Here is a 25,454-nt window from a genome sequence, read left to right as displayed (position 1 = left end):
TTATTTAAACCAGTATAAGTAGTTTGATGTTACTCCTGGGAAACAAAGATTGTCAGTACAAGAACCTCCATAGCTTGGAGGACAAGCCAAGCACGGGACTCCTACTTTATATGGTGCTTCCCCAATCCAATTCCCCCTGAAATTAAAAACAGAAAAAGAATGCTTAGTAATCTCAGAGAGGATGAAAAAAAAAAATCATTAAATCATAGCTGTTCTGAGTGAGTAAAGTTAATGTCTTCAGTGATACACTGAAAACGCCATTACTGAAAACGCATATTAATATATTTCTGCAGGTTACTGACAAACATTGATCTACCGATTCCCAAAAACCAGCAGGAGAATGCCCATGTCACCCCAGGCCAGTGGTCCATTCCATATCCTTTAATGTCTATGGTGAAGTCCCAGTCTTCTCGCTTTTGCTACAGTCAAGTGATTTTTAACTCTCTGAGCCTGGGACAGAGTATTTTTTACTGGAGGGCTATATTTATGAGAAATTAGCAACATAAGCATTGGTTCAAGGTTTTCCTTGAGTGCTTTTTTTTGTCTGGCAGTTATCTTAAAAGCTTAGTTTTGGAAGCTGGAAAAACAAACTGAGAGAAATCTTACTCTCAGGTTGCACTGCCCTGGGACCACATTGTGAAGCTCAGAGGTTAAATTCGTGGTTAGAGAAAAAGGAATATGAAAACTATTCGCACCAGTGACCTATTAATAAGAATCGCATTTGGGCATTTGTAGGGATCTCATAGGTGTTAATGGGAGGAGGAGGAAGGCTTCCATCTGGTGAATACAGCTGCATGAAAAAAACTGGGAGGAAAGGGGTACAAGTCTGGAGAGCGATCCTGTGAAAAGAGGTAATTCTGAAAGATCTAGGAACATCTGAAAAATGCATCCAGACTTTTAGGTGTTTATATAAACCTCAGGCTTTAAGAGATTCATGTAACACTCATGATGTAGGCAGAAAGACAGTTAAAATTAGATTTTTATTTAAATGTTATGTCTCACAGAGCAGAGAACTTTCCTCTAGTTTGCATGTGATGTGGTATAGCAGTGAGTAATGCAATTATTTATGAAACATTTTCTCATCCCCCACCTCCCAGCCAATAACTTTGGATCAAAAGCCCTGGTCTGGGTTGTTCCTTGGAAGAAAGTAGGAATCTCTCAAATAATTTGCTCATTCTTACTTCTCTTCCAAATGAGCACAGCAAACTGAGTGCTCAGGAAATATATTTAGTTTGATAATAGATATGGAAATCCAGAAAGAGTTTGCTGAAAGCTGATTTCTGCTTCATTCTCTATGCAGTGCACGGCTGATTCGTGTGAGTCCATTAGATAACCAGGGGCAGGGCCTTTCTAAACTTTGTAATTATCCTCCTGAACTTTTTTTTTTCCTGATTTCATAAGCATAGATATTTTTTCAGCATTATGGCATAGCATCAGTGAAAATTATTTGAGTTCTAAATCCTATATCTTTGCCAAGTTCTGATCATAATAACTTGGGTTGGAGTTGTAACATTCACCTTTCTTCTTTAGAGGAGTTTCTGATGTGCTGGTTAGTCAGAAGGACACAGCCTTTATTGACTGGCAAAGAGATTTTTGCATGTGTGCCCAAGAACATTAAGGCAATGTCCTTAACTCAATTAATTCTTAGGAATATAAAATTAAGCCATGCAAGACCACTCAATATCTTTTTTGTGACTGTGCAAGTAGAAGTGAAAATCCCGATTCCATTATCTATGAATCAAAGGTCTACTCAAACTCTCATCCAGAGAAGAAGCTTGTAACTCCAAGCTTTGGTTTGCTGTTTGAGAGACAGTGGTATTTTTAGATTGAGAAAATAGAAAATGTCATGAATTCATTGTTAACTGATAAACAATGCGTCAGTTTTCAATAATGCTTAATGTATAAAATCATTCTTTTTCTATATATAAACATAAGAGATATATTCTAGGAAGTTTGAAATTTTTAAATTTTTTTTTTTTTTTTAAATTGAGATACATAAAAAATAATATTTGGGTTTCTTTTATAAACTTTGATTTCACCATGTCCGTGTGGTGGAGCTAAAAGTCAGATACAGCTTTTGCTGCCTGATCTTTGTTCCCTCCATTCATTTCTTACCACCCTTTTCTAGTAGATATTAAAGGCAAAAGGACAGAGAAATCTCCTTGATTTCCAAAGGTGGTTTTTTTCAAGTTATTTTTCTTACTAAATCCTATCTTTTTTTAAGTTGCAAAATCTTTAAAAATTCTTTTACTCATGTAACAGTTAGAATAATGACATATTCTTGCATATTTTTTACCACAAATGGACCTGTGCCACTGAGAGTTTATGGAAAACATGTTCAATTAATTATACTTAGATTCCTATACAGAACTATGGCTTTGCCTAATATTATACAGTCAGAGAAACCAGCCATTTACACTGTTCATGCTGCTTTTGAAGCACTGGTCCAAACCAGACCTCAAATTGAAGCTCTCCCAGAGCCACGCTTTATAGATTCATTCTGCACACAGATGCAGATGGGTCTTAGGATGATGTCTAGAAAACACTGGGAGAAAATTCATTTCTTCATTTCAACCTAACACAGATCCCTGCACAGCTACCTGATATAGAGCCATCTATGGGTGTCTATGATCTACTATTTGAAGGACCCTAATATGGAAGGTAAAATGAGATTTGTAGACACTGAGATTAGGTAGATGGACTTTGTAGGAAACCTATGCTATCGTTGTCCTGATGCAGCACGGTCATCAGCAAAGGTATCTTGTGGGCAACAGTATGTGTTCACAGTAAATCAAGGGCCCGATTTACTTTCTTTCAGTATTGCTTACCGGAGGAAGTCTAGCTCACCATCAGTATATATAGCAGAGTGCAGAAACAAGGAATTGAAAGTAAAGTGGAGTCAGCCCAAAGGAGGAAGACAAAATGAATTCTAATAATAATGCTAATAACAATAATAACAGAAAACAAGTTTTGGGCTTTTTTCCATACATATCAAGTTATTTCCTTTTCTTCCTTCTGTACCAAAGTCAGTCATGCATTTTATGTATGTTCCGATGTAAAGTTAGAATGAAGGAGCAGCCAGCAGATAAAGAACAAATAGGGGCCAAGCTGCAGAAAAATGAGTAAGCAGTCCTATGAGAGGACCAAAACATGCATTGAGTAAAAAAAATAAACAATATTAAAAGAAAGCAACTCACTTTGGGGCATAGTTGCATACCAAGTAAACAGCTTGTCGCCAAACAGATCCCCAGACGTTCATATTGTGGCATGTGTGGATTGCGCAGCCTATACGATTGGAAGTGGCCCAAACCATCTGAATAAATATTTATTATTGGTGAAGTCCAAGTTGAAAAGAAATATATATATATATATACATTTATTTGAGAGAGAGCTATAAATACATCACAGAAAAGTCCAGCTTTGGACAGTAGATTTTGAATAGAAGAATGTAATTTATATAACCTGTGTGTAATGGGTGCACACGGGTCCATAACATCGCATGGGGCACCTGGGGTTGCAATCCTGAGGATAAGGGAAAGCATAATCCTTCACCTCATCGTACCATGGCTTTACCAGCTGGAGAATGGATCGATACCTGGATTTGTTTAAAATACAGAAAGAAAAACATGTCATTTTAGATTTAGGTATTTTGGAACTTTCTGCTGCTAATCCCTCTGATGCAAGTCATTTAAACACACATTTCTCCATGCATCATTAGGGACACACTATTAAGAAATAGTACTCTTAAGTCAAATGAACATAGGTGGATATCAATTATTGCCGCAATACTGATGACGCTTGCATCAGTCTAAGATCTGATCTCAAAGTTTGTTCGAAAGGTGACAAAATGACTGTTTTGTAGGGTATCTGCCTACCTTCCAGTTCTTACAGACAGGTTCTGGCCCAAAAATCTCAGTAGGTAGGAAGGTCCATGGTCCCAGATGCATGTAGCAGCCCAGGCCTCTGCAGATTTGGCAAGAGTTTCATCCCAAACCTGACAAAATAAAATACCCTTAGCAGCAGAACAGAAAAACAAACAGCTATCACACAAGAACACAAGAAACAAGTATCTTAAGTCACAAATATACTGTCATAACATGTCAGATCTGTCGCTATGAAGAGAGCTCTTGAATTCAGAAAACTGTGGGGCAGCTCATACAAGATCTAGCAGGATTTGCCCTATCGCTGGACAGAATTCCTGCCCACATATACAGAGGAAGCCAAGTATTCAGATCTCTCTCTTTATTCTGGAAAAAACCGTCACTGAATAGGCATTCCTTAACCATTTTCCCTTCTGTGTTGATGAGATCCATGTGTGGAGAGGAGTGAAACATTGGATGGGATCCAGATGGAAGGTTAAAGTAAAGGTGAGGGAAACAGGGAAGAACAATTCAGCACAGGTATTACACACCCCACAAAACCCCAACACATTTGAAACAGGATCTCAGGAGTATCTATAGCCAGAGAACGTGTGTGGCAGCTTTTCATATTTGAAGTCACAAGGTCAAGAAAAGGGATTCCACCAAGGCAAAGATTATGAAGAGTTTCCAGGTGCAGTATGAGTTTCACCACCTTATTCGGCATGGGAGCTGACATTGCTCACTGCCTGGAATTAAAAGAAAACAGCTCTGTAAGAAAAGACAATTTGACTTCTTAAGTTCTCCTCCAATGAAAGGAACATGACATGTCTCTTTTATATGCTTAGCCTGATGACTTACATGTTTGATTTGTAAGTCTGCTGTTTTCTCCACAGCAAATAGGCTTGCCTCAGCAATAACAAAGATGACAGATGGACCACTTGATGGATAAGGAATTGGCTGGATGGTCGCACTCAAAGAGTTGCAGTCAACGACTTGCTGTCCAAGTGGAGGCCAGTGACGAGTGGTGTTCGTCAGGGGTCAGTACTGGGGCCACTGCTGTTTAACATCTTTGTTGGTGACATGGACAGTGGGATCGAGTGCACCCTCAGCAAGTTTGCAGATGACACCAAGTTGTGCAGTGTTGTGGACATGCTGGAGGGAAGGGATGCCATGCAGAGGGACCTTGACAGGCAGGAGAGGTGGGCCTGTGAGAACCTCATGAAGTTCAACAAGGTCAAGTGCAAGGTCCTGCATGTGGGTCGGGGCAATCCCAAGCACAAGGACAGGCTGGGCGGATTGAGAGCAGCCCTGAGGAAAAGGACTTGGCAGTGCTGGTGGATGAGAAGCTCAACAGGCACTGGCAAAGTGCACTGGCAGCCCAGAAAGTAAATTGTATCCTGGGCTGCATCAAAAGAAGCATGGCCAGGAGGTCAAAGGAGGTGATTCTGCCCCTCTACTCTGCTCTCGTGAGACCCCACCTGGAATACTGCATTCAGCTCTGGAGCCCCCAACACAAGAAGGACATGGAGCTGCTGGAGCGAGTCCAGAGGAGGGCCATGAAGATGATCCGAGGGCTGGAGCACCTCTGCTATGAAGACAGGCTGAGAGAGTTGGGGCTGTTCAGCCTGGAGAAGAAAAGGCTCCAGGGTGATCTTATAGCAGCTTTCCAGTACTTAAAGGGAGCCTACAAGAAAGCTGGAGAGGGACTTTTAAAAAGGGTATGTAGTGATACGATAAGGGGCAATGGATTTAAACCGAAAAAGAGTAGATTTAGATTAGATCTAAGGAAGAAATTCTTCACTCTGTGTGTGGTGAGGTACTGGAACAGGTTGCCCAGAGAAGTTGTGGATACCCCATCCCTGGAAGCATTCAAGGCCAGTTTGGATGAGGCTTTGAACAACCTTATCTAGGGGAAGGCATCTCTGCCCGTGGCAGGGGAGATTGGAAGTAGATGATATTTAAGGTCTCTACCAACCCAACCCATTCCATGATTCTATGATTCTGTATCAGGAATAGAACCTGCTGCAACTACTGCTTCTTTATCTGGAGCTCCAGATCAAGAATTTCTTACCATTATATTACAAGTATGCACAAATCCTAGTATATTTTAATATTTAAGTGACACTCAAGTAGGCTGTAGATTCTGGAATTAAATTAACATTTTTAATACCTCGAGTGGAGTGTTTTGGTGCAGGACACTTTTAGCGAACTGCAGGTAGAAAGGCAAGAACAGAATGTGGTAAAATTGTCTGCCCAGCCCATTGCAGCTTTTTAAACACAAACCCAAGCTCATAAATCTTAAGTGGCTATGAAATAAGGAGTATGCTCTCTGAGGTATGAAATAAGAGGCAAAGTCAGAAATAAACTTATCAAAGGATAAGGTGGCCCCCATCACAAATATTTTCTTCAAGAGCTAATAATATACAAGCTAATAATTCTAACACTGAATTCAGAGTTTTAATTTTGCAAACTTGCAGAGTGAAAAGACTGACCACAGATCATGGACTAGGACACTAATTCATGCCCTGACTCTGTCTAGTAGTTTGTGAAATTTCTCTGAGTGAAAAGGACAAAATTTAGTAAATTTTATGACATTGCTATATCATTGAATCAAGCTTTTGCTAATACGGAGTGGCTGAGGTAACTCCTAGATTAAAGCTAAAGACGTGCAACAGAGATCAATATGAACCCTTAACACAAATGATCTTCCATTCAAGTGGAACCACCTTAGGGAAAGTAAGATGGATGGTGCTTAAAGCAAAGCAGATTTACTTTACACCTGTTCGTAAAGCAAATTGCCAGTAAAAGGACAAAACAGAGAAGTGTTAGTAAGAAGCATACTAAGAAGGAATGGTCTCCAAGCCAGAGAATACTTTGACTTCAGCTCTGAAAAACACAGTGAGTTTCTTAAAGGAGTTAAAGATAAAAGTCTATAACTTGGGAAGAGAAGGGTAAGCTGGAGCAGTAGTGTACAAGAGAGGGGACCCTGGGCTGGTTGAGCATCATCCAAAACCCACGAAATGCTCCAGGGAAGAAAACTGTGCACAGATATTTGTGCTGCATTGTATCTCTGACATTAAGTCAATTAGCTGCATTTGGCCAGCATACAAATAACCCTTTAAAATCTCTGTGGTACATCAGTGGTCCCAAAAAGAGGGTTTAAAGAGGGGGTAACAGTAGATACAAGCATTAAAGTGTGCCTGGGAAGCGTGCCTGAGAGACTGGGGACACAGCTGGTGTTTGGAGCCTGCCCAGGCCCAGGGGAACGGAGTACATGGATCCAGCACATGGGTCCAAACACAGCTGCCTGGTGTGCATCCATAAAGGACAGCTCCGCCAGGACTGTGACACCCCATAAACACCCTCCTTTGCTGGGATTAATCATGGTCCTGGGACGAGTGCTGCCTGCCAGGAGGCTGAACATGAGGTTTGCGTGCTTGCTCCCAAATGACCTGGCTGCGGTCCCACGATAAGCTAAATGGGTACTGTATTTGCACAAACAGCACCGAGCTCCTGATTTCCACTCAGCATATTTTCGTGTACTAAATTGCCTCACAAAATAGCAGGTTAGGTGTTTGAAAGAAATGTGAACACTGGTTAAGGTTTTCACTATTAATGCCCTCTCTAAACTAGGCACAGTCCCTGCCTTGGACAGCGAGGGCATTGCTAATCCACTTCCATTTCTCCACAGCTTCATTTTCTGGTTCTCAGGAATCATCTGCAGCATTTGGTTGGTGAAGTTTCAGCGGTTGTTTTAAACTTAGTTAAAAAATTGTGGGTTTGGCAGGTAAGCGTTACTGTGACATATAGTGTGCTCTCCTTTCCGTTTTCTGTTCACTCTTGACCACTCTCTGGACACATGAAATTTTTGGCAAACATAAAAAAAAGAGACAAAAAGAAAGAAAATAATCACTGAATAGGAAACAAGGGGGGAGTATATGCAGCATCTTTTAATTTCCTTCATTTCTTCATTAGCAAGCTGGTGAAAAGCCTTTGTACAGAGCCCCACTCTGCTATGTAAATCATTTGTATTTCATGGGAGAAGATGCAGTGCTTCAACTTCTTTATTTTATTTTATTTTCCTAGAAATAAAGGTGGTCTCAGTCCTTCTAAGACTAGGTCTAGATCACCTTCACAAAGCTAGGCAAATAATTATTATAGGCTGAAGCAGAAAAATTATTATCTCTTAATGACCTAAAATCTTCTAAACTGTTAAGAGATTGGACCATTAGTTCATCCCTTTCACAAGAAGTCTGATCCTGAGTCCACACCTGCATTAATTTGCATTCCTGGGATAAAAATATCCTCATTTGCTAGGGTGTTAGTAGTTGAGGAAGCAGTCACTTTCCTTCCATCCAGTATAAAGATCCCCCTCAAACTCCAGATCACTGATTTGGTCCAGCATGGAAACCCTCCCCATCCCTCAACAGGGTCTAACTGAGCCACGACAGAGTTAAAGCATCCCACCGCACTTCCACTGGCAACTGCAAGTGAACATCCTTTAGCCAATTTATTTTTCTTTCCTCAGCCAAAGCTTATTTTCCTAGAAAGCTGTCCGATTGTGCTCTCTGCACTGTTCCCTGCAAAACAACACTTCAAAACTACACTTCACTTGAAAATCATCAAGCGGACTGAATACAGAGAGCAGGACACTGCTTATACCATGAGGGGTTTCAACATCAGAGACCACTTTATGAGGCTTTATAAGGCAGCTCGAGGGTGTTCTCTGCACTCACACAGCACATGCTGGTTGCGAGTCAGGAGTGAAATCTTAGCATTAATAAATTCAGTGGGAATTTTGCCAGTGAGGCCAGAATTTCAGCCAAGATGCCTGGGTTTGGTTTTTTTGTTTGTTTCACTCCGTAAACAAATGGTAAAATAAATTGTTATTCCCATAATGTATAATAAGCAACGGAGTGTAAAATGAAATCTCTTTAACATTGAATGAAATTTCTTGAAGCCCAAAAAGTGAACTTCCTTCCCCAAGGGAAGCCATTTAATGTTGTGGGTCACAGTTGCCTCATACCTTCCCTTTCTATAGCTCTTTCTATGGCTGCCTCTCACTTGTTCTTAGATAATTCATAAGTAGAAGGGATGGAAGTGCCCTTTTGTTCTTTGTTGGAACAGCTTTGCTGGAACAGGAGGTCCTGATCACAATTATCCTCTTGGGTACTAAAATGATGCTGAAGCTGAATAAACATGATGAAGAAAAAGAAGAGAAGTAACTACAGTATTAAAAAGATCTGTCCACAACATTTGTTGAACAATTATTGGCTGTTCCCTTCCTACATTGATAGCTACGCTTTGATAGCTATGCTTTAATTTGAGGAATGGTGTGCATAACTATTTTTAACTATAATTTGAACCTAGAAACAAAGTTGTTCTGGTCATTCTCATTACAGTCAGAATTGTACTCCTAATATTAATCATTTAAATGGAGGAGCTTTCTCTTGACACCTTGCTAAACAGATGTCTCAGGAAGCAAATTCTGTTGCAGAACAGGAGATAAAGCTGAAAGCAACAAGGTACTTCAGACAGTAACATCACTATTTTGTCTATAAGTAGAAAACATTGAACAAGCACATGCAAAACCAATTAAATAGACCTCTCTAAATCGGAATCACTGTTCTTACTGCAAACTTTCTAAAGGACTGCTGTATTACTGCAAACATACTGCTACTCTGGATACACTTACCCTGTGGCAATCTTATTTGAAAAGTAAAAATTTTCATATTCCTAGTTTTAAACGCACTACTGCAACATCTATTAGCACAGCCTGAACATGTAAACTTTGCTGAGAACTTCTGTGAAATGATGGATAGACGAAGTCGTGGTTAAATTTCACTGACTAAAACAGAGCAGGGATTCAAAACAGCATTTTCAGGGTCTGGAGCCCATCGTTGAAGGTGGTGGAACATCAGGCCTCAGGATTTTGATGGTATCAAGGAACCGTGTCATTTGGGATCTGTACCTTTGTTAAAGCAGGCAGTGTATATTCTCTATAGGCTTTCAGTATGACTAGGGGAAACAGTTAATGTCAGCCTTTAAAGGACCTTCTCTCATCATGGATCGCCTCTCCGTTTTCCTGCACAAGAGGTTGGAGTCTTTCTAGTCTGACTTCACAATATTTGTACTCTGTAATTATATAAAGGTTAGGAAACTAGATCTTTTTCTTGTGTAAGGTCTGGTTCTGGACCTCTGGACCAGTGAAACTCATGATGTGACTGTTTTTTCCTCAAATTAACCTGTCTCAGTAAGACAGTCCAAACATAGCACCACAAGATTTCTGCCTGGGTTTCAAGGTGACTTTGTGAGATGTTAGTCTGCAGTTTGCAGGGCTCTAGGAAGCAGTCCAGGTGTCTCAGAGCTCAGCTTGGCCATCCAAAGGATGCCAATACCTGGAGAAAAAGCTATGTCAGGTCATTTTCTGAGAGATTTTTCCACAGCTGGAAGAGCTAGAAACATAATACACAACATAGGTGCATTTAATGAATATTAGTTTCATAATATACTGAAATAGGAGGAAAAGCTCAATCATAAAAGTGGCCATGTATGACTATTACTTTAGTTACCTGATGACATGCCTCAGGGTTTCTCACTGCTTTATAGAGAACTTTCTAAACATTTTGTAAAAAGACAGGAGAGAGAAGGTTTCTTTACTCTTGTCAAGGCTTTCCCTCATATTTTGAGTGATGCGAATGAGTTCCTGGATGTTATACATCATCAGTCAAGAAAGGAAAGGATGACTGTCTTGGAACTTCACACAGACCCTTGATGGATGCTTTTCTTAAAAACAGACAATCCCTATCCCTGCAAGTGTAAAAATGTTATATTCCTAAATTGCTTTTATGTATACCAGAAAATGTTAATGACTTGTTTCGCATTTCTGCAGGAGAATATCTCCTTGCTAATTGAAAAATAAGCAGAATTTCACCATTTCATAATTTTGATATTGGAAAAAAAAATCTGGCTGCACCCATTTCTATTATATCTCTTCAACATACTGTCAAAGAAAAAAAGAAAGACAATTCATAATTTTCACTTTCCATGTTGCTGATACCTATCTTCAGATTTACGATCTCATTGATAAATTCTGCAAAATATGCTGTGGCTTTTCTTTTTCCTTCCAATAGAGAGAAACTGCTGACTTATTCCAAAGTCATCAGTAAGATCTGTCAATGCTTTACTGCATCTACTTTTCTTAAGAGTGATGTTACATTGTCTTTTTCTGATGACTCACTACTTCAAAAGTCAAAAAAAAGGACATACAGATAAAATGTTTATTTCAGCTTTCTTACAGGTAGACAAAAAGGACTGATTCAAGCAGTAGAATACCTCCCAAGTAAAACAGATACTTAAACCAGTATGCAATGTGCGGAGAAAGAGGAAGTACTACTCAGAGGGCGATGACCATTAAGCCAAGGATGACTTTCCAGGAGAAAGCTGAAACATTTTAAATTTTTTTCCTGATTTCCTGATTTTCAGAGAAAAAAAATTCCTCTGTTTTCAGATTAATCAGATACTTTTCCTAAAGTTCAGAACGCAGACTTCAGTGACAAAAGGAAATACCTGACTTAGTGTTGTTGTATCTTTATCCATGTCTTATTGTATGAGAGAGATGCACTATTACCAAAGCAAATGGCAGTGAACTCTCCTCTTCTCTGCAAGTACTCTGAAATGGTTACTAGTCGGAACAGGTAGTAAGAATTTGTGATCTAAATACAAAGTGAGCAGAATAAACAACGATACACTGTATTAATGCTTTTCTCATTCTCTGTGGGCATCTGTGTGCAAATTGGATGTTTTTAGAAGCATTCAACTTTACAGCCCTCATTGTCACAAAGAAAATACAGAAAAAATAAAAGGGAGAAGGAGGAGCTCTCCTTCCCTGCAGCTGCCGGCTGACAGATTGCGTAGCTAGGAGAGATGAGCTGAAGAATCCATAAAGACATGTTTTCAACGTGGGAACTTACGGGGTCTGCTAACAATCATTTTAAAGCATTCAAGCAATACGCAACCATGCTTCCATTCTTTTGCCATCATAATGCACAACTGCACAGCCAAAGTTCCAGCTGCACAGCCCAAGTCACAGAAGGCAAAGGCAGGGACTAGGAGAATGAAGAACCACCCACTGTAGGAGAAGATCAGGTTTGAGACCATCTAAAGAACCTGAAGGTGGACAAGTCCATGGGACCGGATTAGGTGCATCCGCGGGTCCTAAGGGAACTGGCAGATGAAGTTGCTAAGCCACTATCCATCATATTTCAGAAGTTGTGGCAATCTGGTGAAGTTCCCAATGACTGGAAAAGGGGAAACATAGCCCCCATCTTTAAAAAGGAAAAAAAGGAAGACCTGGGGAACTACAGGCCAGTCAGTCTCACCTTTGTGCCCAGCAAGATCATGGAGCAGATCCTACTGGCGACTATGCTAAGGTACATAGAAAATAAGGAGGCGATTGGTGACAGCCAATATGGCTTCACTAAGGGCAAATCCTGCCTGACTAATTTGGTGGCCTTCTATGATGAGGTTACAGCATTGATGGATAGGGGAAGAGCAACTGACATCGTCTACCTGGACTTATCCAAAGCATTTAACATTGTCCCACATGACATCCTTGTCTCTAAACTGGAAAGACATGGTTTTGATGGATGGACCACTCGATGAATAAGGAATTGGCTGGATGGTTGCACTCAAAGAGTTGTGGTCAATGGTTCAATGTCCAAGTGGAGGCCAGTGATGAGTGGTGTTCCTCAGGGGTCAGTACTGGGGCCAGTGCTATTTAACATTTTGGTTGGAGACATGGACAGTGGGATCGAGTGCACCCTCAGCAAGTTTGCAGATGACACCAAGATGTGTGGTGTTGCGGACACACTGGAGGAAAGGGATGCCATCCAGAGGGACCTTGACAGGCAGGAGAGGTGGGCCTGTGAGAACCTCATGAAGTTCAACAAGGCCAAGTGCAAGGTCCTGCATGTGGGTCGGGGCAATCCCAAGCCTAAGTACAGGCTGGGCGGAGAATGGACTGAGAGCAACCCTGAGGAAAAGGACTTGGCAGTGCTGGTGGATGAGAAGATCAACATGAGCCAGCAATGTGCGCTGGCAGCCCGGAAAGCCAAATGTGTCCTGGGCTGCATCAAAAGGAGCATGGCCAGGAGGTCGAAGGAGGGGATTCTGCCCCTCTACTCTGCTCTAGTGAGATCCCCCTGGAATACTGCATTCAGCTCTGGAGTCCCCAACACAAGAAGGACATGGAGCTGCTGGAGTGAGTCCAGAGGAGGGCCACAAAGGTGATCCGAGGGCTGGAGCACCTCTGCTATGAAGACAGGCTGAGCGAGTTGGGGCTGTTCAGCCTGGAGAAGAGAAGGCTCCGGGGTGATCTTATTGCAGCCTTCCAGTACTTAAAGGGGGCCTACAAGAAAGTTGGAGAGGGACTTTTTACAAGGGCATGTAGTGATAGGACAAGGGGAAATGGCTTTAATTTGAAAGAGGGCAGATTTAGATCAGATCTAAGGAAGAAATTTTTCACTCTGTGTCTGATGAGGTACTGGAACAGGTTGCCCAAAGAAGTTGTAGATGCCCCATCCCTGGAAGTGTTCCAGGCCAGATTGGATGAGGCTTTGAACAACCTTATCTAGGGGAAGGCATCTCTGCCTGTGGCAGGGGAGGTTGGAACTAGATGATCTTTGAGGTCCCTTCCAACCCTAACCATTTTATGATTCTATGAGTCTATGATAATCCTTAATCTTGCCTTGCTTAGTTTTATTGCCAGTAGTAAGGAAGCTCCCCTCAGTTGCCCATACACATTGCTCTGCATACTAAATCCCAGCAGCAGTCCTCAGTACTTTACTGTTTGGGTTTGTTTGTTGTTTGTTTGTTTGGTTTTTTTAACATGACTTATCAGCTAGGATAATATTCTGCATATTTCTCGGTGGTGAAGCAAGTACTTTAAGCAAAACATACACATCTTGGGCACTCACTACCCTCCCATGAATTCCCTGTGTGTCCATCAGGCAAGAGCTGCTGCCCTTAATGCCATGACCGCCGCGGTGTGACGAGCCCCTCGGCGGGCTGCCATCAACAGTACAGTGGGAGTGACAAGCACCAGGTACAGGTCTGAGCAGAAACCCAGAGCAAAAAGGTGAAGTATGTTGCTTTAGTTACTCTCCCCTTCAACAGCTCCTTTATACGACTGCAGTTACGTGATAAGATTGCAAATGAAATGTTGGGATATGCAATTTGAATACAGTTGCATGGCAACACTGACAAATTTTGTGGTAATAGAAAGTGGCAATTTGTTTACCAGTTTTGACATGTTATTTGTCGTTAACAGATGTTTACTCTGGACTCATACTAGTCTCTTCAGATTGTTATTTGGCACAAACAAACACATACCATAGAAGTCATAGGTGCGGCTCCTACACACCTCAGAAAGGCAGCCAGTAGGACCACCTTTTAGCAGTGATCGGTCCAAAAAAATCAAACTTTCTACCTCTGACTTCTGATTTTATTCTCCATTAGCCCTGTGCTTCTGCTTGTTTGCCCAGCTCAAGATCAGAAGCTCTTATTTCCAGAATGGCAGCAGGTGGGAAAGGAGAAAACCTCAACTCAAGCGATTTCTTCCTGTGAGAAAAATGTTGGGAAGCTGAGGGATGAAATCTGACATATCCAGCCCATCTGTGCAGCTGCACTCCACAGCTGCTAGTGCAAGCCCCAGAGGGGTTTAGCAGATGTGGGCTGCTACCCTCCGACATGCAGATCTCGTCCTCATGGATCGTTCATCCATGCAGCCTTGCACCAGCCGTACGGCTCGCACGTGCCGGGGCCACTTCTCAGATACCTCACAGCAGCATGCAGGGTTCCCTTGGACGACTTCTCTCCTTCTCTTTTGCATAATCAGACCTGTAATGTTTTCAAGTTCGGAGACTTTCAGTAGGACCTCCCACCATGTCCACCATCCCAAGGCTGGCACAAAGCTTAATCAAACAACCCACCAGCCCTTCTGCCTGCACACTTTTTCGGCAGAGTGACTGAAAGAGTCTCGTCTCTTTGCCTTCACTTTTTTTCAATACATACTGTGTGATGAAAACATATGAGCTCATTGGAATTTATAGGCAGATTGGCAAACTTTATATATTTATTTGGGCTCTGAGATCATTTGGACTCTGGGCTGTCTCTCCTAGAATATGAATACTTTTTGCTCTCAGCTGCCACCTGTTAGAAATTTTACTGTGTATACTGTAATTAGTGCCTACCACATGTGCAAGTCCTTTCCCAAATGCATTAGGTACTAATTAGAAAGTTTACACAGAAAATTGCCAAAGTCTACCCTCTAGAGAAAGAAAATCTTGACGGGAATCACAATTCTGTACATCATTCTTTTGCAAATAAATAGAAGGTTAATACATCAAGCTGCTTGTCCAATATTCCACTGCAACTCAAAGTAGTATTGTGCAATGCTTTATAGTCAATTTACTTTCATATAACTGAACCTCTAAACATCTGATTCACACTTCTGAAGGGCTCAGTATTAGAAGGTCTGTCTTACAGTAACCAGTGCATCACCAGACAGATGTCCAAGAAACTTCATTGCCAGAAATTCTTTTCTTAAGAAAATTCAAGTCTATATTTTATACAGAAGTTTATATTCCTGGGTGTCTATTTGGTCCAAATTCAAACTCCTATCATTTGAAGCTTGACCACTGCTAATAGTCAATTTTTTTCTTCTAAAGGCTGTCCACATTTCTTTTCATGTTTGGCACCAGGCTTTTAAACAATAAGAAACAAAGAAAATTGGTAGGCTGTCAGATTTAATAACAATAAGCTTCCTTGATATGCTATTATTTGTTTAGCTTTTGGAAAAGTTAAATATCAGAGCTACATATCTTAAAATATTCAGTGCTTTCTTAACCTACTGCAAGGCACATTTTAGTTGGCAAGAGCTTATCTCAGAAGTGGTAACAAAAAGGACCAAACTTTGTCTAGCTCCGTGTCACCCTGACAATCGGTCATAAGTCTGAAGAAAAAGGTGTCTGACCTCTATCATTTTAAATACGATCAGAGCAAATTGCCTTTTCTTAAAATCACAAAATGTGAATGAAAAAATGTATTTCTTTTGTAGTGTTTTTTTTCCTCTTCTATATGAAAAAAAATCCACTTTTTTTTTACTTTTTTTGTTACTAACCACTGAAGTTTTATGTTAAAACAAAAGTGTTCTTAATTTCTTTAAAAGTTTTCAAAGAAAATACTAATTATTTTCTAAGTAGCTCTAACTAAAAGGTATGGCAGCATGACACAAAAGAAAACACATAGCAGTTTCTTCTTTCTGCAGGATAAAGAAGAACGATAGCTCTCTATTCTCAGAAGAAGAAAGCTCAATTTAAGACTCTCTCTTGGTACAGATTAACAGGTATCACTTTCCAGATAGAGATGTAAAACCAGTTCATTGTCAGTTGAGTTAAAATAGGCCTCAGATCCCATCCCAGGGCACTTGCAGATGCATTCATACGTGGAGATGCCTGTGCTGAAGATAGTATTCTGTATACAAAAAGCAAATAAGTGGTTATCCTGGGGTTTCCATCTTTGCTGTCTTTAGGATACATATTTCCACAGACCTGGAAAGACTATTCTACTTTTTGGATTTTCTTTTCAGGTACGGAAAGAGGATAAAAACATTGAGAGGTTTAAGGTTACTATCATCTCCATTCATGTATGAAACAAAGTACTGTGTACTTTGGATCAAGATTCTTGTGAAAAATGCCCTGTCTGTGTTTTTAGCCAACAAGTTCAAGAGGTGCTACATTTAATAATAAAGGAATGTCTAATTCTGATGGCTTTGGGCAGGCTGCTTTTCTATCTGAGACTTTACTAGGTTGTTTTTTGTTTGCTTAATCTCCTAGAAGGCTTTCTGCTAATGCTAAATTTAAATAATGTAAATATTCTCTCCTAAAACACTAGCAGCATGGATGTTTTAAAATTCTTATGCATAAAACATTGGAAAGGAGCTCTAATACCAAAGCAAGTTTAGCACAGTCATTCTTTATCACAATATTTATTAACAATAGCATTTTTAAGGAAGTTCTTCAGATTTTTCAAGGAGAGCTTTCCAGGAAAGGTCCTTTCTGTTCATTTCTTAAACAGGTCTTCTGTCATAACTGAATATAACTGATGTCACTCTGAATATAACTGGTGGCTTTTGTACTTCATATAGCTAGCTTCCACTTGGATTTGACCCTAGATGAACAGCGGTTTAGTTACTGAGACTGAATGGGGGTTCCTAGCCTTTCGTAGATGAAACTCTGCTAGAAAAATGAGCACCACCCTGCATCTCGCTGATCGCCAACAAGTAGGACAGTGGTGCAGTAGGAAATAGATAAGTGGGCAAACTCACCTGTGAGGCAAAAGAGAGCTAGGTAAATCTATTGCGCCAAAATTGGCAGAAAGTAAGCTCCATCTACTCTTTCTTTCCTTCAGCTTATTGTCAGTTGCCATGTTTTGCCTCCGCTGCAGAAAAAGGCTGAGGATGCTGTAAAATGACTGCTTCTTTTTGAAGCTGTCATGCAGTCAGACACCCCTAACTGTAAGCATGTAAACCACATCCGTTCTTTTTTATTCTAATTTTCTGAGGCAATTGATATTCCAGAATTCTTTAGCCCATGATCTTCCCACACTCCTGGTGCTGGGTTACGGCATCAAGCAGTAGGAACATAGTGCCAAAACAGAAACACACGTGGTAGGAGGGAGAAACTGGAATCAGTTTTTTATTTATATGTATCAGGTATTACACTCCTTTCCCTTTGTTCTCACCTCAGTTGTGAATTCTCAGGACAGAACAAACTAAAAGCCACGGCTAACTGAGATAGGTGGACTACACTGGGGAAGCTCCAAGCTCCTTGATATCTCTCCTCCCAGAAGACTGGGGTGGACTATACTTAGATTTACTTTGGCGTGATGAAAAGCAGATTAAGATCTTCGTACTCTGACTCATCAGCTGATTACTTTCAACCTTCACCATGTATATACGATTTAAGGGAACAGGGCTATTCAACGGAAAAAGTAGGCTGCCAGTAACTTTCAGAGCAAATTCTCCATTGCATTATGGCACTTGCGTCTTGAAACATGCGTAGTTACAATGATGGGCCTAATCTGCTTTGACATTTAAGTGTGCTGTTCACTGATTTAACATAAGAGCTGTAAATGGAGTGCAACTGTAATTTGCTCCAATATGCAGAAGTATTGTAACACATGCACACGGAAATTAAGGAAAAATTATATGCATGCATGCATGCATGCATCTTCATGCCAAGAAAACTGTCAGTAAATATGTAAAGAGTAATGTTTGAAATGAAAAAAAATTAGAGAAATTCTATTGGGCAGCTAAAAAGTGCATATAAAGATTAATTATCTGAGTTTTAGAGTGAAATATTTAGGTTAGACATTTGGAAATAATTTCTACTCCTAAGGTAAAATATTTGCCAAGAGATGTGACTGAAACGGCACCGCTATATGTGTTCAGGAGTAGACAAGATGAAAACCATATGTATTTAATGTAGAAGGAAGTCCTGCAACAGGGCAGGGATAAACTATATGAATTAAGAGATCCTATCCAACTCATTAGACATAAATCTTGAAGGAACTAGCCCTGCAATCCTTACTTACAGACATGGATGATTTCAGTGGGACCATGTAGATGAGCCAGGGCAAACAACTCAAGAACAAAATGTCCTCTAAGATTTAGAATGGTCTGTAAGAAACCACATTGACAACAGCAAAAAATAGATAAACAAGTTGAGAAGCTTATTTATCAGAAATGCTATTGAATTGGAGAGAAAAACCAAATTAACTCACTTTTTCCATGTCTATATAAAAGGCTTTAGGTATTAAATAGGATTTTGGAAAACATGAAGTAGCTTTTATTTCTCATTTTGCCTTACCCATCAGGTATTGCATATTCACAGAGCAGTTTTAAGATCACCTTGACAGCAAGCAAATTTTATCAAGACTTTCAAATTTAAGAATGAATTAATAATGCAGTTATTTACATTTGTGACCACTAAGTGGGCTATTTTTTTTTGCTTCTCTGGCCTGCTCTTGTAAGTTGTCTGCAGATCTTCATGGACAGGAAGCAAAGTCTCCGAATTCACCACCTCAGCAAAGAGTGTCATTCCTGGGCCATGCAGAGTGCACAGATTTCCCCCATGACTCACAGGACTACAGGAGCTTCTTTTGGAACACAATTTTTCTTTTAGAACAACAGTTCATTTCCTTTGTCCATTTTATCACAGTCTTTCATGTGGATTTACTAGAAATGAATAGGCTCAGATTCTCCTTTCCCTTCCAGCTCCTCTGCCACCAGCTAATGAGAAACTATCTTTATGTTGCCATGAAATAACTACTGGATAACCAAACTAATTCATTTCTAGCTATTCTGGTAACTTTTACCATTTTGAGTCCTACAAAGTGACATGTTCAACAAGGGGCAGATTTTCCCAAATATAAAAATACATTTATGCAATCACTGAACAAAAAGGAACTGAAACTATATCAGAACATCTTCTATACATAAGCAGGCTCAAGTTTGTCTAGAGCATTTTTCTGCTCTTAAAATCTTTAGACAGTGTTCCACAAACATTCAGCTTCATGTTTTTAAGCGTGTAATCCTGCTCCATCTATTATACTTCAGACATGCTACTACCAGTCTACTAACAACTGTGTTGATTGGTACTGGGTGCAGGATCCATCCTTGTGGAACCCCACTCTGCAAGCCAGCAGTGAACTACTCCCGCAGCTTGTCTTTCAGTATGGCTCTATAACAAGTTATTCAGATCACCTTAGAGTGCTCTTAACTAGAACAGGTATTCCCACTTTGCCTATGGGAATGCCATGGAGTCCAGGGTTCAACGCCCATTAAGGCCCAGCTATATCAGAGTTACTGCTTCTGCTTGGTACATACAAAACTGTAAAGAGCATGCCTGTATGTAAGCACCTGCTCAACCAAGTGTTGTATGCACACAGTGACATGGGTTACAACAAAGACCATGTGAACTTTTGAAAAACTGGCCTCAAGCGGGGATGATTGTAGAGAAGGTAATTACATTGGATTCTCATAAGAACAGATATTTTGTTAATGAATGTTTGGGAGCCTAGAGACAGATAGTAACAATGCATATTTAATTACATGTTTTATGAGACTCAAATTTCAGCTGATAACATATTGCAAATCTTTACTGGCCTACCAAGTAGCTGAGACGTTCCAGAAAGGCCTCTATAATACAGAATTAGCATTCAGAGAAAGGGATTGGCTTGTTTGCAGACTTCACCTGTATCTGCAGATTTACATACCTTTCACACTAGAGAACTGCAGGCAACTGTACACCTCGCTTCTGAATCATGAATTTCCTGGAACTCTTCTGCTTTCTCCAGAAAAAGTATGCTAAGCCAAGTGGATGATTTTCACCCTTTGCCATGTCAAAAGGCTAGTGTCATCTTTCTTTCTGCAGGTATGGCATCAGCTTTTAGAGCACAAGAAAAGACTGGAAAATGACAGTCTTAGGATGAAGAAGAATGAAAGATACCATAAGAAGACCCAAACTAAAAGAAGAAGTCATGACTTCTATATTATAGGCCTAAAAGTTCTCGTTTCCTTTCTCTTTCACTTTCCTTCACATACACACTGACTCTAGATTTAAACTTGTGGAAAAACTTCCAGTTGAAGGCATCAGCAATACCAGAACTAGAACCAAAAGGAGGATTGCTTTAAAGTCTGATGCATAGGGTGCTAAGGTCTCAAGAGAAAGACTTTCCATGGCATAAGACACACCAGTTTCTTTCACTAGGGACTGACAGTAGAACAATGCTTCCCGTCATTGCTGTTGACTCCCCAGCTGTCCACTTTCACTGGGGACTGCATAAAACAACAGGCTGGAGAAGCACTCAGAACAACCTCTCCCAAAGAGAATTAAAACACTTCCCCCTCTCTGTCACTGCAGTGTTCATCTGAACCTCCTCCGCCTAGCACATGTGCTTTCAAAGTCATTCTTTGAGACCTCTCATCTAAAGTCCTACAGCACACAAACTTTCCAGACAGTAGGGACAGACAGAATAATGCCCGAGGAGTTCAAGGTATCAACAAATGCACTGAACGTGGGAGAAGCAGACGTGTCAAGGAGAAAAGCCCCAAAAAAAGGTATAATGCGGAGAACTGGAATCACAAGAACCAACCCATACAGCTAAACCCTGAGTTCTTACCAGTGGAGGAAAAAAAGCAAATGGAACTGTACAAAAGTGAGAATGTGTTACAGCAATTCATGAGAAGAACAGAGTTCCTAACAGAATTAGGCAAAAAGAACAAAACACAATTTAATATGACTGTGAATAGAGAAAAGATGAGAAAAGATCTTTTTCTTGTGCTTCCAAACTGCTTAGTCTTTCTTTACTTCAACATACTTACAAGAGACTTCCACAATCTATGGCATCTGTAAGTAATTCCAGCTCTTTAACGTGACTTCCTTTTTAGTCATTGTTAGGGGAAATGGGAAAGGCCACTTTCATCACTACCACTGCACTTTTCCATCATATTCAGGAAAGGAATGTACACTCTGTAAGGTTCTTTCAAGCACAGTGCACGTTGTCTGCTGGTAATGACAATGTGTTTGTTGTCTTATTTATGAAGATGAATACTGAGTGACACTACATCTTTTACATGTATCAGCAGCAACCTTATGTCCACATAAGTTACAACAGATGCTGTGCCATCTATACATATATATGTGTATATATATACACATATATACTCTGTGAAACTATACAGATACCAAAGAATAGACTAAGCAAATGCAACTGGGCATTATTGATACAGGGGTCCCCAGTCTTGGTATGGCTTACAGCACCATGTCATCTTCAAGACCTTCCTATCAAAACCTTACTGTAGCCACAGAGGTAAAAAGTTAAATAGAATCATAGAACGGTTTGAGTTGAAGGGGACCTTAAAGAACATCCCCAGTTCCAACCCCCCTGCCATGGGCAAGGACACCTTCCACTACATCAGGTTGCTCAAAGCCTCATCCCACCTGGCCTTGAACACTCCCAGGGATGAGGCATCCACAACTTCTCTGGGGAACCTGTTCTAGTGCCTCACCACCCTCATTGTAAAAAATTTATTCCTTATATCTAATCTAAAGCTACCCTCTTTCAGTTTAAAGCCATAGCCTCTTGTCCTATCACTACTACCTTGTGAAATATCCTTCTCCAGCTTTCTTGTAGGTCCTCTTTAGGTACTTCCTAATTAAATAGCCAACAGGTAAATAAATAGGTAAATAGATGCTGCCATGGCTACAAAGCAGATGGCAGAGCAATCTATGTGTGATGCTGCTCACTGGGCCTTCTTTGCTCTGTGAAGTTACATGAGACACACGCAGACTGACTAAATTCTGAGTTAGTGGCAAAGAGGTTGGCTACCACTGGCGATCTAAGTTCTAAGTTGCACTCTGCATCGTTACCTACATAGCTTGAGGTGCTGAATTCTGAAACATGAAGACACGAAGTACTTTCAGACTGGGAAATGAAACGTAAAGAAAGCCTTAGACCTCGCCCTTGAGACTACAGAAGAGGCTGATGCTGACGGGAACACATAAATCCTATGGCTGGTACTGACAAAAGCAATAGTAAGAAGGGCAAGGAAAAGAATACCATGTAAACTGTGAAGAGCGTGGCTTCAGTCTTGATTTCGTATCAAATCTTGCAGAGTACCTTTGCAGAACAAAACTGCAGCAGAATACCCAACCCATATTGGTAATATCTTGGCAGTTTATGCATATGAGTGCACTAAAATAGATTTAATCAAGCAAGATTGCTTTCTCTTTTGAAGTGTTTTTGGGTTTTGTGTTTTTTTGTTTTTTTTTTTTTTTTTTACTGAACAGTCTAAGAACACTGCACTTACTTACAAAACTCTTGGGAATACGACAGGGTGCTGGCTTCACTTAAGCAAACTGCAGGAGCAGATTTCTAAAACACACAAGCTAAGGAAGGGCATGGTAGGCTGCCATTCCCTCAGACATTACAACAAAGTTTATTTATGCAGAATCAAAGGAAATGTCAGTGGAGAGCACAGCAATGAAAATGATGACTGAACCTGACTTCTGACCTCTCTGTTTTTTCTGTCTCTGACCTTTCCACTTAACCAAACTTCAAACTCAGCCTATGGTATGGCAACAGGCCTTCATCCAGAAACATTTCGAGTGCACTCAGCATTTTGAGGTGCTGCTGGGATGTGTTAAGCGGATTATATGATCAAATCCAGATTTAGGTAACATCTGTGATAGAAAGATGTCCAAACTGTTAGTCATTAGCTGCTAAAAAGGAGGAGTTGTTATTACTATTATCCTTTCTATGTCAAGCTGATGGTGTCTTATTTCTCAAACCTGTTAACTGTCGAGAAACTGTGACTATAAGCAGATATTATGGTGCTGACATAACTTGTCTGTGCTTTCAAAACAGTGAGGATACTTAGAAAGTAAAAGAAATTTGATTGGCCAACCTATGTTTAACATTAGAGGTCCACAGTATGCATGCATTCAAAGTTGGAACACAAAATAGCAAACACGCTGCTTTAGCTAGTAGTAGTGCCAAGTATGAAATCACAGTGAATGAATAACTTCTGTTATACCTGCAAGAACAGATAATTCACATAATAAGTATTTGCCAATAAGGGGAAAAGGTGCCTGCCACAAACATAACGTTTCAAGCACAATGAAATTCTACATACTAGAGAAATATTTAAAAGCAGCATTGTATTTGACAGAAAAATAAAAGTATTAAGTGCATACAAATAATATGCAGTAAGTAAAACACATGTGCATGAGACAGTGTCTCAGATGAACTACTTTGCAAACACAGTTTTACCATATTGTCTCCCAAAGTAGTATTTGTGAAAGAAATTAGAAATGGTCATTGGGTACCTTTTTGCATACATCAAGGCAATGACTTTCAGTGTATTCCACAAAAGCCACGGGGCTACTAATGATTAGCACTTCAAACACACGCAATCACATGTCGTAATCACATACTACTCTTCAGGCCAACAGGCAGTTAACTCACAGCTTCATTTACTGCATCGGGACTACTCATGGAAATGAAAATTCAACAGGGCAAGTAAGAGATTCAGAATTTAGTTTTTGATTGGTTAAGTTAATGTATGGAATGGACATTTCAGTAAGCAATAATAGTTAAAAATTATTTGTCTACTTAACTAAACCCTCATAATTTACGAAAATGAAATCAGTGACTTACAGTTTGCTTTACTCTGAAATAAATGAAGTTCACTTACCATATATTCCATGTTGGAAGCAGGTGGGAAGACTTTGCCTCTGACTTGATTATGATAATCAAGAATGGCAATCATGTCATTCTGTGAAATGTAGCGCTTCCGTCTGGCTTTGGGAATTTTTGCAGAGTCCAGATGAGCTGCCAAAGCTGTCTCAATGTCAGTGAAATTATGGTCTGACAGGAGTAGGTCAGTGGAGTTGGGTAATGTGAACGCACTTGTTTCACAGAGAATGGAAAACAGGAAAGCACAACTGATTGCAGTGATTACTGCCATTTTGGGGCCAAAGGAGAAAGGCCACAGAGGTACTCTGCTTTAAGTCAGGGCAGTAAAAAACAGATCTGTAGAAGACAAGATGTCAAATATGTGATTCTGTACATCTGGGTAGCAAGACAAAGTGAACTGGCAGGCTGCGATCAGAAAAATGATTGTCTGTCAGTTCAATCATAAAAACAATCCAGTCAGACAGAACACGTGCCACTGAGCAATTTCAGTAACCATATTAACTGATAATATGTTCTTACTACACACCAAATGAAGCATCATTGTACCATGAATTACATGATCAGAGCTAGCAGTGTTCCTGAAATAGCAACAGTGCTACCACACCAGATCAGTTCATAAACCACATTGTAAATCTTACAAGGGGAGACTGCAAGAAACCTTACAGAATGTTTTCCACTGAAAATGAAAAGTGCATCCTAGGCTATGCCTATCCTATATGCATGGATTATTTTGACACAAAGTGGCACAGATAAACTAGTAGGCAAAAGACAACACATAAACATGAAAGCAGGACATCTCAGAAACAGCATTCAAATCTTAACTTCAGCAAAACGTGATGAACATTGATAAAACTGCATGCAAAACAGAACTTATTGAGCTGAATGGCTTACCTCTGGATAATACCAAGAAAAAAAAAATAAAGAATACAGTCTATTGTTCTCCCAGTATATATAGCACTCTCCTATATGAGGATATGAACCTTTGTGAAGGAGTGTCTCTTATTACAAACCCCCAAAGAACAAAACTCTGCTGGTTTTGAAGCTCCTGGCCCCAGGAGCTGCTAACAGCTTTTATATGTTACAGTCTGCATGACCCAGAACAGGCAGTTTCTGTAAAGGTCTCTGCCGAGCCAAAACGAGGGGGGAGGAGCTCTCCCAAGCACACAGGCAGCGATTGGGTGGCATCCCTGGAGCGGAGGTGGTTTGGCTATTCGGTCACACCCCCGGTTCCTATAGCACAAAGAGGCAACTTGCAAGACTCTCTCTCTCTCT

At 40.3% G+C, this 25,454-nt stretch overlaps 1 protein-coding gene across 1 annotated transcript; it reads right to left on the bottom strand.

Moving 5' to 3' along the window:
• PI15 (peptidase inhibitor 15) lies at window positions 1–24,453 on the bottom strand. The gene is made up of 5 exons (XM_009989151.2): window positions 24,181–24,453; window positions 3,876–3,994; window positions 3,463–3,595; window positions 3,198–3,313; window positions 1–136 (listed from the first exon to the last, which is right to left on the bottom strand). The coding sequence occupies exons 1-5, from the start codon at window positions 24,451–24,453 to the stop codon at window positions 1–3; spliced, it is 777 nt and encodes a 258-aa protein (XP_009987453.1).
• Window positions 24,454–25,454: the final 1,001 nt, after the last annotated feature.

The sequence above is a fragment of the Tauraco erythrolophus genome, chromosome 3 (assembly GCF_009769465.1).
Source record: "Tauraco erythrolophus isolate bTauEry1 chromosome 3, bTauEry1.pri, whole genome shotgun sequence".
NCBI classification, from domain to species: Eukaryota; Metazoa; Chordata; class Aves; order Musophagiformes; family Musophagidae; genus Tauraco; species Tauraco erythrolophus.
Note: the sequence above shows the minus strand (reverse complement) of the source record. Positions and strands in the feature narration are given on the sequence as shown.